Raw genomic sequence first — 17,408 nt, 5'->3', positions numbered from 1 at the left:
TATTAACTTGCATGGGCTGCTGAAACTTATGAACGGCTCAAACAGCCGAGATAAGTTGCTGAGAGAGTTCAATTTACTAGCGCCTTTAATGCACTATCAATACACAGAAATACCATAATAACGACAAAATGGTTTAGACAACGCTTTGTTGTGGTTGGTTTATTTCCTTCGTTGATAATGTACAGCTACTTCATCTTGCAAGGATGTAACAAACGGACACTTTGATGGACACAACAACACCATTTTTAAAGGCCTGCCATCAATGCTTTCTATATGAATGTACTCTCGGCGCGGCCGTCTTTGTCTTTGTGTTTGAGTAAGCATCACACGTGAGTGAAGAAGAAAGGAAGGAGGAGGTGATCTGTCGGTCATTGTAACCACCCAGAAACAAGTAGCTTACGGCAGGAAAACCCGAGAGGTCGAATGGCAAGCTAATATAAACATTTCTTTTTTACACTTCTAAACCCTGCTGCCCTAAGGAATATAACAAAAGAGTATTTACAAGTATGCAAACACATTTCTTTCGTGCAGGAAGTCTAATAATGGCTAAAAAGAAGTGGCGTAAACAAGTTGAATGTGGAGGATTCAACAAGAGACAATAGAACAACAGTATTATTGAATTATCTCATGTCTTCTTTGACCACAGTGTGTAAAAAATATCCAATTGTAGGGTAACGTGCACATTCGCACCATGCTGAGGGTGACTTTGATGTTTCCGCCGAGGCTTTGCACAACATTGATGGCCCATTGTGAGTGTAACGCGCTAGTGATCATCACAGTATGTAAAAAAAAACTGCAGCCATAATTGAGAAAAGATGACATCAAATTTGTGCCACGAATTGGAACAAACTTGGCTGTTGCTAAGATGATACCCGCGATGAGGAACAAAAGCCATCGATGGAATGTAGTGAGTGTGAGACGCTGCGACAAATAGCGCAACTAACAAATTAAACGCGGCTGATGGAAACACACGTTCTAAACGGTTGGTATCTGAACCTAAGTTTCTAGGACAAAAGGGCTACTTCTTAGGACTTGTCCAGCGCACTGCGTAGTCGCTCCGATCAACAAGCAGCGCCTGCTCACCGCGGAAGAGCTCAAATCGAGCGAAGTGTTCGGCGTCGTGAACTGCGCACATTCTTCAGGGTTCGCGGCGTCGCAGGGTCCCGATGTGTCGCACAGCCTGACGTCGTACAGGACGGCGTCACCCGTATGAGAAAGGACCGGCTCCCACAATATCCGAGTCTCTGTGGGCGACGCAGCGACGATGGAGGCGTTCCTTGGTGTGTCAGGAGCTGGAGAAGAGAGCAAACAGTGTGTGTTGAAAGCACAACAATGCAGACGAGCAGCATATGCTGACGTCGTGACGAAAAAAAAAGGCGAACGCCAGAAAACGTGCTCAGAGAAAGAGATGACACCACCAGCGCTGCGCTGTCAGCTGTACCCCTGTTCCTTTTTATGTGTGTGCTTGTGTGCGCGCTGTATTTCGGTTGCGAAAGATGCAACAAGACCAGGACTCAGCTCTGCTGACGTCATGAATATGCAGCAACACAGCAGTCGCACTCCTTCTATGAAAAAAAAAGTATAAGCTGGTCGCGTGACGTTGCTCTAAATACAAATGTATTCTATTTCTAGAAGCATTCAATTAGGTTTTACACGCCAAGGATTGTCCTAGAAATCGACGTACATCAGAAAAAAAGGCGGGGTCAATTTCGCGAGAGTTACTTGTTTCTTAGACGCACACAGCTTGTTATACTGCTGACACAAACGTAGCCATGAATTTTCTCTGACGGAATAAAGGGTAGACCTACTTTAAGAGCATAAACCAAATTACCATATCGGAACAAACTAACCAGCATATCTGAGTAGGTTGGTCTAAAAAGCAAATCAGCAAACAAAAAAGAAACGTTGAGAATTGAAAGGGCATTTTAAGACCTTCGTTTCGAGACTGATTATTGGAAATATTTTCGTGTACTGTCGTTCATGTACCCCTGAAGACATATTTCGCAGCATTCTACCCTGCCTGAATACCACGTTATCGTGACTTTTTTTCACACCATTCCTATGAAAAAAAGTATCCACAGCTTGAGGATGTAATATACTGCAAAGCGCACACCAATAAATGACCTTAAACAATAATAGTCTGTATTATTATTGATTCGTACTTTTGCGCTAATGGTTCGCAAGAACCATTCCATAAGGTTAATTATTTTATTTGCATTTCTACTCGTGCGCAGTTGAGAAGTTCATGTTTCGTAAACATATACTATAATACGGTCGCTTTCAGGTGAGGTTTCAATTAAATGTCTTCAGCACAATCACTACACTATTGCTAATCCATACAACAGCGCCTCAAATTAAGGGAGTTATGAAGTCAGTTGTCTAAAGTTTCTTGAAGTTTAGAGCTTTTTGCGCATGTGGAGGCGCTGCTGACGCTGTCCGTCGGTTCTGGAGTTCCCCTTAACTCTCTCGTACTCGCTTGCTTTCGATTTTTTGCGTGGATTATCCGGGGAACATCAGAAAAGCATTTCTGTTACCTAAAAAAAAACAGGCGGGTAAGAAAAGGGAATGAAGTTGCTGCAAAGGGACGCTAACTTGATATGTTTGGCGAGAGAGTGAGTGAAGGACAGTACTTCGCAGTATACGGAAGAGATTTCTAAACAATTGTGGCCTTCGTACATGGTCCCTTAGGGTGGGCAGTACTTCTCTGAGGCATTGCACAGTCCGTTCAGCACAATCCTATAAACGATGTCTGTTGATAGAGGCCTGATACGGTGAAAAAAGTGGGAAGAACGCATGCTTGGTCATGCATTGGATGCTCCAGCTTGCTGCACTAATACATGTGACTGAATACTACTCGCAGGGTTTCTAGTTAGCCACCGCAAATTGGAGGGATCGCGTAGTGTTGGATATAGTCGAACGAGTCGTCGCGCCTGGCATATGGCTCGCGAAGAGAACGCATTAGAATATGGACCGGTAATAGAAGAGTCACGTCTTTATCCTTTTGTATATACCCAAAGCCCTTCTGATCAGACGTATGGTATAGGAGTGTTTAACATGCGCCACAACTACAGAAAACTAAGTCGCAACATTAACTTATTGCCGTTTGTTTGCGGTGCGCGTATGTTCCCATTTGGCGGGCATTTCTGTTTAGTTGCTTTCAAGGTGATGTCACGGCAATACCTAATAACGCTCAGTCTTTTCTGTGCATGCACTGCACGTGACATGCCCGATATTTTTTTCCACGTTTCTACTATAAAATTCATGGTTTGGTTGCACAGCCTAACCTTATGAAGTGAGCGAAGGTCAGTGAAAATTTTGTTGCTTTGTATCTATCGCACTTCTTTCTCTTCTAATGACACTGAGCATAAAGTAAATGAGACATACCACTTCACAGAAACACAAACACTTGCCTCCTGAATGGTTCATAGGCGCATCAACTGCGTAGATATGCGCATAACGCGAGTAAATGCTGCGGCTTCGGAAGACGACGAATTGCGTCAGAGGCACGATAATACAGTGTGTCACCTGTGAAACGTGATGTTTCCTGTCCTCCTTGATAAAGTGTGTTCTACAATCCTGAATCTAAAATCACGTTAGCTTCGGGCTAGATACTATTTACGCTTATCACATTAATCTCGCTGCTTCATATATTGCGGAAGTAGTAAGCAATATAATTATTCTCATTTTTAAATGTGGCACCTTTCATAACGAACTTAAGAAGGCCAAGTTAATCCCGGAGCATAAAAAGGTGATATTACAGAGGTAGTAAACTATCGAAAAAGGTGACATTACAGAGGTAGTAAACTATCGCACATTCTCTATTCTGCCCTCAAATAACAAAATTATTGAAAAATTCTTTCCGAAACGTATTACCAAGTACCTTGACAAATTTAGGTTGCTAAAGCCTTGCCACTTCGGTTTCCATGCAGGTAGTTCACACAATTTTGCTTTACTATCAGTAATCGATTTCTTAGTCTTCCAACGAAAACTGCGGTTTCATCAGTTCTGTATTTCTCGATTTTTACCTTGGACACCGTTAATCACAATAATTTATGTACTAACCTATAATCATTGGGTATATATGCTCTACCTTTAGTATTTCTAAAAGATTACTTACTTGATCGTGAACAATCAGTCTGCATAAGTAGCGTTTATTCAAATGTTAAGGTCATTAATCAAGGAGCACCGCAGGGCTCAACATTGAGCCTTCTTTGTTTGGTATCTACAATAATGATTTACGTGACTGCAATAATATTTCTAATAATGTGTTTTACGCTGATGATACCACCATTTCCATGTCACATAAATCATTTAAAATGCTAATCACTAAGCGGAAGAACGAATTGACCAAATTTATTCAATCGTATTCTTTGAACAACCCAATTTGAACCCAGTTAAAATTCAGTTCATGATTTTTAAAGCAACTCAACAAGTTCTCCATTATCTAACGCAAGTATCCATAGGCCATCGTTTAATCCCAGCCCCTGATTGTGTAACTTTCCTTGGCATAATATTAGACCCTAACCTGAAGTTTAATAATTATATTGCTTATGTAAAAAAAAGACTTTTGGTATAAGAGCTCTCATTAAATCTCGTCCACTTTTTTCTGTTCATGCCTTATTGTCTTTATACTTTGCCTTCAACACAGTCATATCACATATGGCATTATTTATATGGCCAATGAGAAATACATATAACTGCCACATTTCCTCATACAGCACATTCTGAACCAGGCCATTCGCATTATACCAACAGTTCTTTTTCCTGTAATGGTGCTCCGCTCCTTCAGGCTTCGTATATATTCTTCGTATACCTGGCTTGTTTATATTTCATTTACCTATCACTCTATTTAAATGAATTAACGAACAGCTCGCGTGCCAGTTAATGGACTGTAGGTTGCTCACAAATACCAACATTACTTGGTTTGCCCATATTCACAACTTTCTATTACCTAACTGCAACACGTACCATGGCAAAATGACTTCCTCCTCCTCAGCGACTAAAATGTCGAATAACTTAGCCCATGCTTTTTAATCACCAAGATATTTGCATGCATTCAAGTATGAACTTAAATTTCCATTTTGTGTAACTTGTTGTCCTGATTAATTTGTTTGCATAAAAAGAGTGCGCTTCATTTGTAAGATAGGTTTATACAATTTAGATGGTTAATGTGCGAAATTTGTCATTTTACATGCACGACTCCTTGCATAAAAATCGAACGTGTTCCTTCTCACTGCTTCGTTCGCTTTTTATTTACTTGCGGATTTTACAATTTTCCACTGCTGTTTTAATTATTAGTTTTGTACCGATCGTCCTGTAATCGAGGGTGCCGCTGCAGTCACTTGACATTGGGACCCTCGCCAGTCAACTACTAACTACAATCTGTTTATTTTGAATGACCAATAAACTGAAACTGACTTATTTCCAGTTTCCCATGCAGGTAGGCAGGCGCAAACTGGCGACAGGAAAGCAACACACATGCTTTCCAAGAGCTCTTCCATTCCTGCCACGCGCCCGGCATTCGCATGTGTTACAAAGCGCCACTACGCGAACACCTGCTCGCTTAATGTGCAACATTTATTATTCCGATTTCCGGAAAATATTTTGCAGCTCAATGTACCGCCGGAAATATAATAATAAACGCTACTGCGGAGAACTCGGGACACACTTGAAGTAAACAGGAAACGTAAGGTTGGTGGCTGGTGAACGAGAAACACAATGACGTACTGCCTCAAATAAAGAATTAATGTATCTATAGCAGAATTACAGAAATTGGTGGCAGAAAGACAATGACAATCGCGAAATGTCAGTAAGCAATACTGCACACCGTGTGCTGCTTCAACGCGTATGTGAATTGGTTAACTGCTGTCATTGTGGCGGCGGTGGTGTTGTTACGAGAGCCGTTTGCCTTGAAGCCTTCACAGGTAATCAAAGCTCCAAAGTATATTTTCAATGTTATGCAACACTGGGCAGTGTGTGAAACTAAGGTAAGAGATAGACTTGCCGAGGATGATCCCTAAAGCTAGAAAATATACCTCTATAGTATCAAATATACGTCCTGCCATGAAGGCTAGGAAAATAATTTGGAGGATTGACGTAGAATCTTTGCAATGTCCCAAAGTGCTTTAATATGGCCGACAGAGTGACAACTGCATGATATCGTACGGAATCATGCGGACGTCTTCTTGAGGTGGAATGTGTAAAGAATGATTTTGCTTTATAGTGTGTCTATGTGGATTTACCTTTTTTCACAGTTTCACTTCAAAAGCGCACGTCGTCATTTGGCTTGAATAACTGTGCTCCACACGCGCTTTCATGGTAACCAGTGCTATGTTGCTAGGTCTCAGGGCGACCATTGTAAAAATCACGTTCCCTGACATTTCCGAGTTGAACTGCAGAACTCCGCCTTTTCTTCCGTTACCGCCACAGATCAATATTGATTGACTGTAGCGCCGTATGATGAAACGCGGAGTCAAAGTAACCCGAATTGTAACTATTTTGTGATGTAAGCTTCTCTTTAGGTCTCGTCTCTCTAGGTTCAGGAGTGAAAATTAAAGTAAAACCATACGGTTACACTAATCAGTTTGTCATGGCTTGCGAACAGCCTCAGAGAGCACAAACAAGATTACAGAAGCACAAAGACTATCACAAAAGCGCCTGAAAACTGAATTTTCATTTTACGGTCACATAAACTAAGTGGTCGCTTGTAAGCAGCAATCTGATTACACACATTTGCCAGAACATACGTTGAAAACAAGATACCGCAACTACTGCAGGTTCGTGGCTCATCCGCGTAGGTAACACACTCGTTGATACTATAACAAAATGCACGCTGACACCATGCTCCCTCAGCCAATTTGAGCCTGGAGCGCACCCACGATTCCTCTAGTCAGTCAATCCGCGCAGAGCGCTAGATCTGATTCCCAAGAAGGGGTGCAAGCGCTGACTCTACAATGCAAGCGCAGATGTGGAAAGGGGGAGGTTACTGGCTGCGCGAGGATTTGCATTGCGGGAACTGCCGGCAATCGCTACTTCCAAGCGCAGAGTATAGAAAGGGTTTAACGCTAACATATTTAGATATGTCGTGTAGCTCGGCACCATTCAAAGCGCAGCGCGAGACATGTACACAAGGCGACCGCCACCTACACTGAAAAGGACGGAAGCCCGTTGCCCGGGAGCCACCCAGTTCAAACGCTAGGCCGGCCTACCCATAACCCCCTCCCCCCCTCAAAACGTCTCGAAATAAACTTGGAAAGCATTAAGAATCACACACTAAGTCCATATCACAAAAGAACTTCAGGAGGAAACGTGACATGATCAGGTTGAAGGTACAGTGTCCTCGGGGAAGCAACATGTCGCCCATGCTAGCGTAGATCTTTAGAGGTTACTTTTGTTTCATCCTTTTTGTGTTCTTTTAATCTGTCTATGCTTGCACACATAAGTACCAGTGAAAGAGCATTGTAGCTATGCTGTTTAGATTATATCTAAGCTCAAAAACTGTCTGTTGGGCCGACATATGTCGCGAGTCGCGGTGTTTTTGATATGATCCCACTTACTCTTCGTGCTCTCTGGCGCCACTTGCAAGCAAATTAAAATCCCTCCTGTCGCTTACCGTATCCCGGGAAGAAGATGGGGAGGCGTAATCTGTCGGAATACTTCGCAGCACCGTGTCCCCGAGGGAGGTTGAGCACGCGCACTGTTACGGTGACGTTCGTGCAGGGTTCGACGCCACCACACGTGAGGCGCGTCTGGTCGGGCCTCAGGAGTGTTCCGTTGGCGCATAGTCCCGCCCTGCGCTTTCCGTCGCCATCGTCATCACCGCTGGCGGCCCTGGCACTGACCTGCACCCAGTATTGGTCGACGATGCCTTCGGGCTGCTCCCAAGCCACGGTAAATGTTCCATTTTCAGCGGACACCAACGTGAGATTTGTCACATTGGGTGGATCTGCATGGGAGGAAACCTGGCTCTCACCAAAACGTGTTCCCCAAAATAAAAAAAAAACATTGGGATAACAAAGCCTAAGCCTGATATTTTTTTTTGAACAGCTGCATTTTTAACCCTGTTCTGCAGTGACTTCTCTGCTGATCATGATGCCTCACTAGATATACCTGGCTTAGAAAAGCATAAAAGCAAGAACTACCGTAGGAAATCAGTGCCAGCGAATCTAATTACCTCATATATGCAGATTTGTAACTATGCTTCACTGATTCTCTCTGGAAGTTGTAGAAGTCCACATATTGATTCACAGTGAGATAAGGCGTCTGAGCGACAGTTTCAAAGCCTACCAGCTGAGGTGCCTAAAGTCTCTTAGACACGGCAACAAAATAATCTTTCAGTAATTCCTTCACTTCCCTCGCATAAATGTGATTTAAATTTATAAGTTTGAAGATCCACAAGGTCCGCAAAATACATAGAATTTGTTATTAATGGCTCTCGCATAACAAGAATGCTGTTTCGGAAATTTCGGAAATTTTATTAGTTTCCCGTTGTCTTTCTTTTTTGGTTGAATATTGTTACTTCATAAAGAAAGTTCACACCAGAAAATGCTAAGAAGTTCGAAAAGAATTCGGGACGTTTCTTATTCCCACACTTACATGTTATCTGTATAACTTGCGAACTATAAAGATAGGCATGAGATTAGGTGTATTTTCTTCTAGGTAGAGAGCAAGGAAGAGCCACTTACCAGGATCCCTGTTGCCCTGAAAACGAAAAAAAAAAAAACTCAGTATGACGGTGCATGAATAATCCCTGTGTAGGTACATTTCAAGTAAACACACTTATCTTAGTGCGCGTGTAACGCTCTTGCAGAAGAAGAACCTCGCGCGAAGCTTCGGTAAATAGTTTTACTTAAGCTTTTTATGCTCCATAATAATTTCGAATAATCCACCCTTTTCTTTGCCAATCCCCCATCGTGGGTGGGCGCCACACGCATCACAGGCTACAAAAACAACAACTACTTAAGCTTCATGCAAAGATACACAATTGTGTTCAAAATTGTATTTTTTACGACTGATTTATTTGTCGACTTTTTGCTGTAATGGAAACCCAAGTTTACATGGCCTCGTCGTATGTGAGAGAAATGCAGTTATGACTTGAGGATTGATGCAGCTATTTGCAAGTGGTGAAGCAGCCACTGTTATCAGTTTGAAGTGCTCGGCAGCCAAATCAGAACTCTTGGTCTTTAAACATCGCAGAAAAGGTCGCAAACCAAGAGGTTACATTCCGGAAGATGAGCCAAGAGTGTGCTTATACACTCATGAAGGATCCGCAGTCAGGCTAGTTGAAACAATCTAGGTTCTTGGGTATCACATAGACGGAAACAATGCTAACTATAGAACAATACAACACATCTCGAATAAAACAGATGAAGTCATTAGGTTACTAAGGAGAATTACCAATAGACACAGAGGCTTCGGAGAGGACAGCGCTTTGAGGCTAATACACGCCTTTGCTCTCTGTCACTTCACTTATGTGGCTGGATTATTTAAATGGAAGCAGGCAGAACTTAACAAACTTAATGTGATGCTCAGGAAGCTCGTTAAAATAGCTCTAGGGATACCCAGTAACGCTGCAACTGACAAACTCATGAGTCTAGAGGTGAACAACACAATGGAAGAAATCGCGGAGGCCCAACAGCTAGCGCAACACGAAAGATTGACAAAATCACGAGCTGGCAGGACCATATTACAGGCAATAGGTGCAGAACTGAATACATCAAGAAGCCCAATAGAGACTGAAGTAGAATTAAGGGCTGACGTTAAAAACAAGATCAGAACCAACCCTCTCCCCAGAAACATGCATCCAGAATATAATGTCGAAAGGAGAAAGGCAAGAGCTAAAGCACTCTTGCAGGAAATAGAACAGCAGAACCAATTGGCACCTACAGTTGATGCAGCCTGGGTGAAAGGTAAAGAAGCATATACGGCCATTGTCTCAAATTATCAAGGGAAGGTGCAAGATGCTATCACTATTTTTACCAAGGACCCCATGGTTGCGGAACAAATGGCAATTGCTCTAGCCATCAGGAGTAATAAGTGGGCCTGCATTTACAGTGATTCGAAATCCGCTATAAAGTGTTTTGATAAAGGCTACGTAGCTGGTGTTGCAGCTAAACTTTTTGAAAACATTGGGATTATGAGAACTGAAATTCGATGGTTTCCTGCGCATATGGGAAAAGTGGACGAGAGTCGGATAAACCTCAATGAGGTTGCTCATGACTTGGCACGAGGACTTGCTAACCGTGACAGTCACAACCGAGCCGTTCACCATCAAGCCAGGGAATATAGAGATCATTTAATAACATACAATAACATTACCAAACACTACTATTTAGGACGCAGGCAATTCCCATTGCCACATTCAAAACTGAACAGGGCTCAGGCAGTCTCACTACGCTTATTGCAAACAGGTACATATCCCACACCGCACACTATTAATAAAATATATCCAGAGAGGGAAATTAAGATGGACTGCAACGATTGTAATGGCATCATTGGAATCAGACATATGCTGGCGGGGTGCCCCGCGACTCTCCCCAACCTCGTTGAAGAATGGACACAGTGGGAGAAAAGGATTCAAAGCTCATTGTTTCAGGACCAACTAAGGGCCGTCCAAAGGGCCCATGATGTCGCTGAAAGGCTTGGCCTGACAGTGCCAACGTGGGAGCGGCCCACCTTGACTGAAGAAGTCGAGCCTCCGGACCTCATTCCAATAAATGTTTTCACACACACACACACACACACACACACTGTTATCAGATGCATATGCACAGAGAAGCAATAAAGATATAGCGATTCCTTTTGAACACTTCAATCACTCACGAAGACCTGCGCGATCGACGCACTGAAACTATGCGACCAAGAAGAGCTGCTGCCGACTGCACTCGACGTGATCTCCTTTTCTTTTTTTAGTAAATTACCTTTGACCCACAAATTTTCTTTGTGCTTGCGATATCCGAACCAAACGTCAGTGGGATACCGTCTGCTATATATCTGGCGAGATGCGTACGTCAAACGGCGAAATGTGCAAGGCTTGGTGCTGAACTATACAACTCAACGACTGTAATACGACACGTAATCAGCATAAACTGAAATGCAGTGCTTGTCGGATTGGCTCACTTTGCAAAGCCCCTCAATACCCTTGCGAGGTGAAATATCCATTGGCTAAAGCTTCGGCTCAACATGTGGCTAAGTTTCAGTTGCAGCAGCTCGGGTATCGACCCGATTGCTAAGAGGCTATTTCGGCGAAGGGCCCTTATTACTGTCACACTGTCTCTTGAATTGGCCCATCTTATATGGCAAACGAATTTCGACAGAGTACATTCTACTATACATGTCGGCTATAATGCGACGAACATCAAAGCAATGTCGTGACACACCCTACTACCAAATTCCTCCCTTCTGTGGAGCTGGTGTTTTTAGTTTTTCGTTACCGACACTTAAACTCCTGTGTATTTCAACGCTTCTCGTCTAATGTACTCTCTAGTTCACTTTATGTATGCACGCTCTGCTGTTTTTTTGCCGATTTGCTCATATATCTGTAGCTGAGTTCTTCATTATCTGTTGCGACTTGTTTACTTCTTGCCTTTGACAATAGCAAGCAGTGTGTGTACTTAGAGGTCTGCAATTGCTTTTTTGTAAATTTTCCTGAAACTGCTTACATTAAAAAACAATGTAAGCTCAAAATTTACATCTGTGACTCTATAGCAAGAATAGATATGACAGTTCTTTAGGACGAATCTCTTAGGATATCCAAAGTGCACCAATTATGTTTATAAATATACAGCGTCCGTGAGCTTGTTCCAATGTTTAAACTGTCGAGCATGACGATTACGCGTCAGTGCATCTGTTGGAATTCGACAAAAAAATGAAAAGTCGTGGCTTGTTTTCGTCAGCCGACGAAAACAAGCAAGCCCAGCAAGAGCCCAGCTGTTATTAGCTTCGCCTCGCTTGCAAACTGGGAGCTACGCGCTGTAAGCTACGTCACAATGAACATTTGACGCTGTGTCGACATCGACACGCCCGAATTTTATATTGGCTTACGGAGTGGCAAATTTGATTATCAAGATCTCAGAAAAGAAGTACTCCAGGAGAATCAAACAAAATGAAGCTCTATTCAACTGTCATACGATTGCCTTTTCGAATGCATATATGTATAATGTGAATACAAAGAAAATTCAAAATTTTTTGTTACCAATGAGTTTGGTGAGTCTAATTCGCCGCGGAAATTCTATTCGCCGACGCGCATAAAACACCAGTGGAAGCAGATTGCATAGCTAGCACGGTATTTCAAAAAATACAATAACCTTAATTTTGAAGGCTATATATATATATATATATATATATATATATATATATATATATATATATATATATATATATATATATATATATATATATATATATATATGCGTGTGTGAATGCGTTATTTCGGTCGAGGTCGGCCCCATTATATCGGCGCACTAACTTTAAAAACGGCCTGGTTCATATGCTATGCACGTATTTTGTGACATCTAGCGTTAGTCTGACGGACGGTTATCACACACACGTTTGTGAACGTTTTGTAAATTGTATTTAGGTTTAACTTGTTAAGGGCAGCCTTCCGTACACTTCCGGCTTGGCTTTAGTTGCGTTTTTGCAACTATTGCTCCCGACGTAAATGATCTGCACCAGCACGTGTCATACGGCGATGTGGCAGAATTTCCAGTGTCAGGAGTTGCGTTTTGGGCACACGTCAAGAAGTTCGAAAAATATAAATCTCTGACGTCAAAACAAATTGTGATACGGCGCTTTTGTACTGGGTTCGAAGAAAGTTGGGCACAGTACGTCCACAATTATTTACCTTACGATTCCTAGCTAAACCTAAGCCACCATCCAAAATTGCACTTTTCCTAATTACACATATTACGTCACTCGTTAGAAAAACGAAACATTACGATTAATTAGGGCTAAACTCTACGAGTGCTGATCACCCCGGTGTAAAATTCGCAAGAAAAGTTCTCATGTAAACAGTTATGCTTACCCAGGACACTCCGGCGAACAGCACCACGAGGAGAATCAAAAGCAGAATCAGAACTGGCAAACCAATCTTCAGCGCGATTGACGGCGGCGAGCAGCGTCCCCTTGGATATCGCTGTTGCGGAGACAGCATTGCCACAGCAGGCACTACGTCCGAAAGCGCAAGTGACAACGGTTCGCGTCCTAGCTGACGCTCAAAGCACGGGACTTGTGAATGCGCACCGTGTGCCGCGAACCTATGTCGAGCGAACCGGTAGCCAAGGTGCGCGCGAGCGCGAGCTTATAATCCTGACGTCCGGAACACGTGGCGACGACGCCATACATTGCGGGGGGAACTTGCAGATTGCGCGCGCCGGGAAACACGGAGCCGATATGAGGCGCCGCGCCACACCTCTGAAAACGCGCAGCCAGTCGACGCCGATACGCGTTGCCTAGTATGCGCGCGCACACTGGATGTGGGAGAGATCTCTCTGCGCAGCTTCCGGTACTGCAGGGCACGGATCCGTGAGAGCGTAGACTTTCGCGAAGTAGCCTTGAGATTTCACTAACGCGTCACACGCGATGTTCTGTCCTGGATCGTATACCTCTAGTATACGATCAACCCGAAACAAAAAAAAAAAAAAAAAAAGAAAGGCGGCAAGCTCGTTACTCTTCTCTGTTAGGTGAAATTTTGACGTTCTGTTTCGAAATTTTCAGGTCTGAACTACAAGGTTAACTCAATCGGTCAGTACTGCCGTTGAACGTGCTGGAGGTAAGCTAATGCTAGAGATCACGCGTAGAAAATAAAATAAAACGAGGAAATCAAGGAAGAACGCAACGCAACGTCATTATCGTTGCGCAGTTAGTTGGTAACTGCGCCTGTCCGGTGTTGCTTATAGCGAAGCGAGTTGCGTGCTGTCACAACACGGCGCAAACTGGCCGGACCTGCACTGGAGAGAGGGCAGCCACGCGCTTCTGCGGCGACCTTGCCCCGGGGAGGCAAACAGGCACTTCCCTTTCCATGGTTTTGCTTTCTCCTTCCTTTCCGTCTCTGTCTGTGTCTGGAGGACGCGACGGACGAGCGGCATTTGTCCGCTTTCAAAAGAGAACTCCACTCACCATTTCAACAGTGGCTCACGTACCCGCGTTCCGTTGCTTCTTTGTCATGCGACCGGCGCATCTCCGCTTCCTGTCATCACTGCTGCCTCACACTTTTGTTGCCCCACATGAGTAAACAGCGAGATACAGAAAGAGAGAGAGAGGGAGAGACATTTTGAGTTTTAACAAGAAACAGGCTAGCACGCAACGCTGAACGAAAGCAGGAATGAGAGTACGTGACCGCGCCATACCCTTTGCCCCTCCCCCCTACAAAGCCGGCTGAACTAGGCCGGAAAATCTGGGTCAACACACACACACGCATATATATATATATATATATATATATATATATATATATATATATATATATATATATGTGTGTGTGTGTGTGTGTACTTTAGAAATGGCATAGAGAGCTCAGAAGCACACAGCTGTAGATACCATATATGAAAGGCGGATTTCCGCTAATTTCATTTTTTTTACGTTCAGTTCGATATGACAGCTTGTCATGACTCGTTAACAGCTGGCATGTATCCACTTAATTGGAAATAAAAGCGTTGCTTGCCCTGTGCCTTAAGCGCTCACTTTCAAAATACAAAGCGTGTGGTCACAGGTGGAACAGGTTGATTGCGGAAAAACAATAGTTTCACTCATCTGATGCTGAACCGTAGATTCGAGTCATTTCGTAGCGGTGCAGGAAAGGTCATTTTAATTGGTAATGTTTGATCAACATGAGCCAATTGTGCATTTCAGGAGCAGAACAATTTTGAGCCCAAGATAAATGCAATTTTATTGGCTAGACTTATTGGCTAGACTTAGCCAAATGCGAGCTTCTCGCATTGTTTACTGACATACTTCGGCATCATTTTGTCACTGAGCAGTCAGTGGTTCCATATATTCCTGGGATACATTCGCTTCCGCGCACGGAATTAACTCGGTAAAACTGCGGTAAAACCTTTTTTTCGGCTCCAGAAAGTATTACGACCACTCGCACAGTCTGCGATATTTTGTTTGTTTTTATGTATGTATGTATGTATGTATGTATGTATGTATGTATGTATGTATGTATGCATGTATGTATGTATGTATGTATGTATGTATGTATGTATGTATGTATGTATGTATGTATGTATGTATGTATGTATGTATGTATGTATGTATGTATGTATGTACGTACGTACGTATGTACGTATGTATGTATGTATGTATGTATGTATGTATGTATGTATGTATGTATGTATGTATGTATGTATGTATGTATGTATGTGTGTGTTTGTGTGTGTGTGTTATGCACTTATATTAACACTATCGCAATTTGTTCCTGCGTGTGCATTAAAAAGTTCTTAATTCACTTTTATGAAAATAAGTAGTCACACACCTCGCAGACAATGCAGAGCAAAAATTAATCATAATAGTGACGCACTGTCCGGAGCTTCTGCTCGGTCCAATAACCCTTGTTGACAGTATGACTACATTCTAGTCTGGGATGGCAATAGTTTGAACTCAGAGGCAACTCAAGCTGCAAAATCAAGTAAAATCCCGTCCAACAATCGGTCCTCTGGCGATAGCTGTGCGGAAAAGCCGTATACCGATAAAATATCGCTGTGTGGGCCGTTCTGTTTACCTGCACTCTGTGGTAAAGGCAGTATGCTGAAAAAGCGTTGAGACCCGCTATCAGACAGCACTTTGAATAAACGAGTGCTTCGTTTCCTTTTGTTGTTTTACACTTTTGTCTGGAAACCCTACGCATAGTGCCTTTCTATATGCATTGTGCTTTTCTATAGCTATGATATTCGTCATCAGTAGTCACTTGGACTCTTGCATCAGTTTAAGCTACGTTCCTACACAAGCGAAATCATCCCAAAGTTACGTGGACTGTGCCTAGGCGTTTTTTTTTCTTTGCCAAATCATCCATTTATCGCAATGTTCCATCAAGGACGGCGTTTTTAATACTGCGTGCTCTGTCAGTGGCCGGCTTTGACACTGAAGAGTATTGGTAATTTCAAAAGAAGAATATTATTCTACCGCTTTCTAAAAATTGCCCTGGAGTCACAGTAGTCGCGTGAACGTGGGACAACTTACGTGCATTGGTTCCCACGCACTTTATAGAAGAGGTAGCACCTAGAAACCCCAATGCCTGAACCCATTGCTATGAAAGGGATTTGAGATCGAAATGCACACCCACGTGCGTAACGTACACAAACCCAAACACACGCACACCGGAACACATACACATGCGCACAGCTACACATACACGTACGCGCAAACGTACAAGAAGAGAAACTAGCACGAGGACTCAGCACAAAAGCGTCAAAGGTATAGCTACAGGTTATTCGCCCTGACATTCAGCTGTAAGCATGAAGTAAACCAGACGTCTCTTTTTTTCAGCTGAGGCACTCAAGGCGGCCGTTTCTTTTCAACTAGGACGTAAACAAGGCTGGGAAACAAGGGGACCAGAAGGAAGGATACAGTACGCGTACATTTCATGTCCCCAACTTTTCAAGCTTTGTTCACCGCTTACACCTACAAGGCGGATTGTCGACTTTTATTCTTCAAAGTTATTTATCTGTAAATGACTCCTGGTCTAAAAATGAAAGGTATTTAGAGTAATTAAAAAGCTCATGACAGAATCGAAGATCTTGGGAGCCTGGCCTTACAGTTCTTTAGCCCAGAAAGCAGTTCGAGCGCTTTTTCGCTACCTGAGGGCCACAGACTTGAGTGCCCGACTATAGACACCCTACACCTAAGTTCTCTCTCTCTCTTTCACTCCCCATTCCCCTCCCAACGTGTAGGGTAGCAAACTGGACTCAGTCTGGTTAACCTCCCTGGCTTTCCGTCTTCCCTTCTCTCTCTCTCTCATGAAAGAATATTCTTCCGGCTCAATGAGGTGCGTTAATGTGTCTCAATTTATACGTAAGTGCGCAATGAAGTTTTGCAGTTGTTATTCAGGACTCGTATTACCCTGTGGCCGATGACGATGCTTTTCTGATACGAGCTTTTCACATGCTGCAAAGGAGCGTATTTTGACGAAAGGGTGGTATGGTCAGCCTCAAATGTTGTGCACCCAGCTGGACTTTTGTGAAAGACCAGGCTCTCAAGAGGCAGACGACTACTGCGAACGTTGATCCCAACAAAATATGTCAAGGTGTTCAGAGTTCATTCTTATACCAGTAACACAAAGTTACACGTTGAATAATTCGGTGCTACAGCACAAGTCACGTTAAACTTATAGGGGGTGTAAGGAAAGCTCTTGCAGTCCTTCAGAATGAGCTAATCGCTTATCGTGCGCCTCCTAAGATGGCGGTGGTCCGGCT

At 43.2% G+C, this 17,408-nt stretch overlaps 1 protein-coding gene across 1 annotated transcript; it reads right to left on the bottom strand.

The window, feature by feature from the left end:
• Positions 1–143: 143 nt before the first annotated feature.
• Positions 144–13,521, bottom strand: LOC142564670 (uncharacterized). The gene is made up of 4 exons (XM_075675777.1): positions 13,022–13,521; positions 8,685–8,700; positions 7,613–7,945; positions 144–1,292 (listed from the first exon to the last, which is right to left on the bottom strand). Exons 1-4 carry the CDS (start codon positions 13,148–13,150, stop codon positions 997–999), a joined length of 774 nt encoding a protein of 257 aa, XP_075531892.1. The 5' UTR covers positions 13,151–13,521; the 3' UTR covers positions 144–996.
• Between the last annotated feature and the right edge of the window lie 3,887 nt (positions 13,522–17,408).

Source organism: Dermacentor variabilis, chromosome 11 (genome assembly GCF_050947875.1).
Source record: "Dermacentor variabilis isolate Ectoservices chromosome 11, ASM5094787v1, whole genome shotgun sequence".
Classification (NCBI taxonomy): Eukaryota; Metazoa; Arthropoda; class Arachnida; order Ixodida; family Ixodidae; genus Dermacentor; species Dermacentor variabilis.
This window is presented reverse-complemented; position numbering and strand designations above follow the sequence as displayed.

Excerpts from the sequence above, each read along its gene's own strand:
- LOC142564670 (XM_075675777.1), bottom strand. The coding sequence starts at position 13,150 with ATGCTGTCTCCGCAACAGCGATATCCAAGGGGACGCTGCTCGCCGCCG. Across the intron at positions 1,293-7,612 it reads CATCTTCTTCCCGGGATACG|CTCCTGACACACCAAGGAAC; the intron begins GTAAGCGACAGG and ends TCTCTTCTCCAG.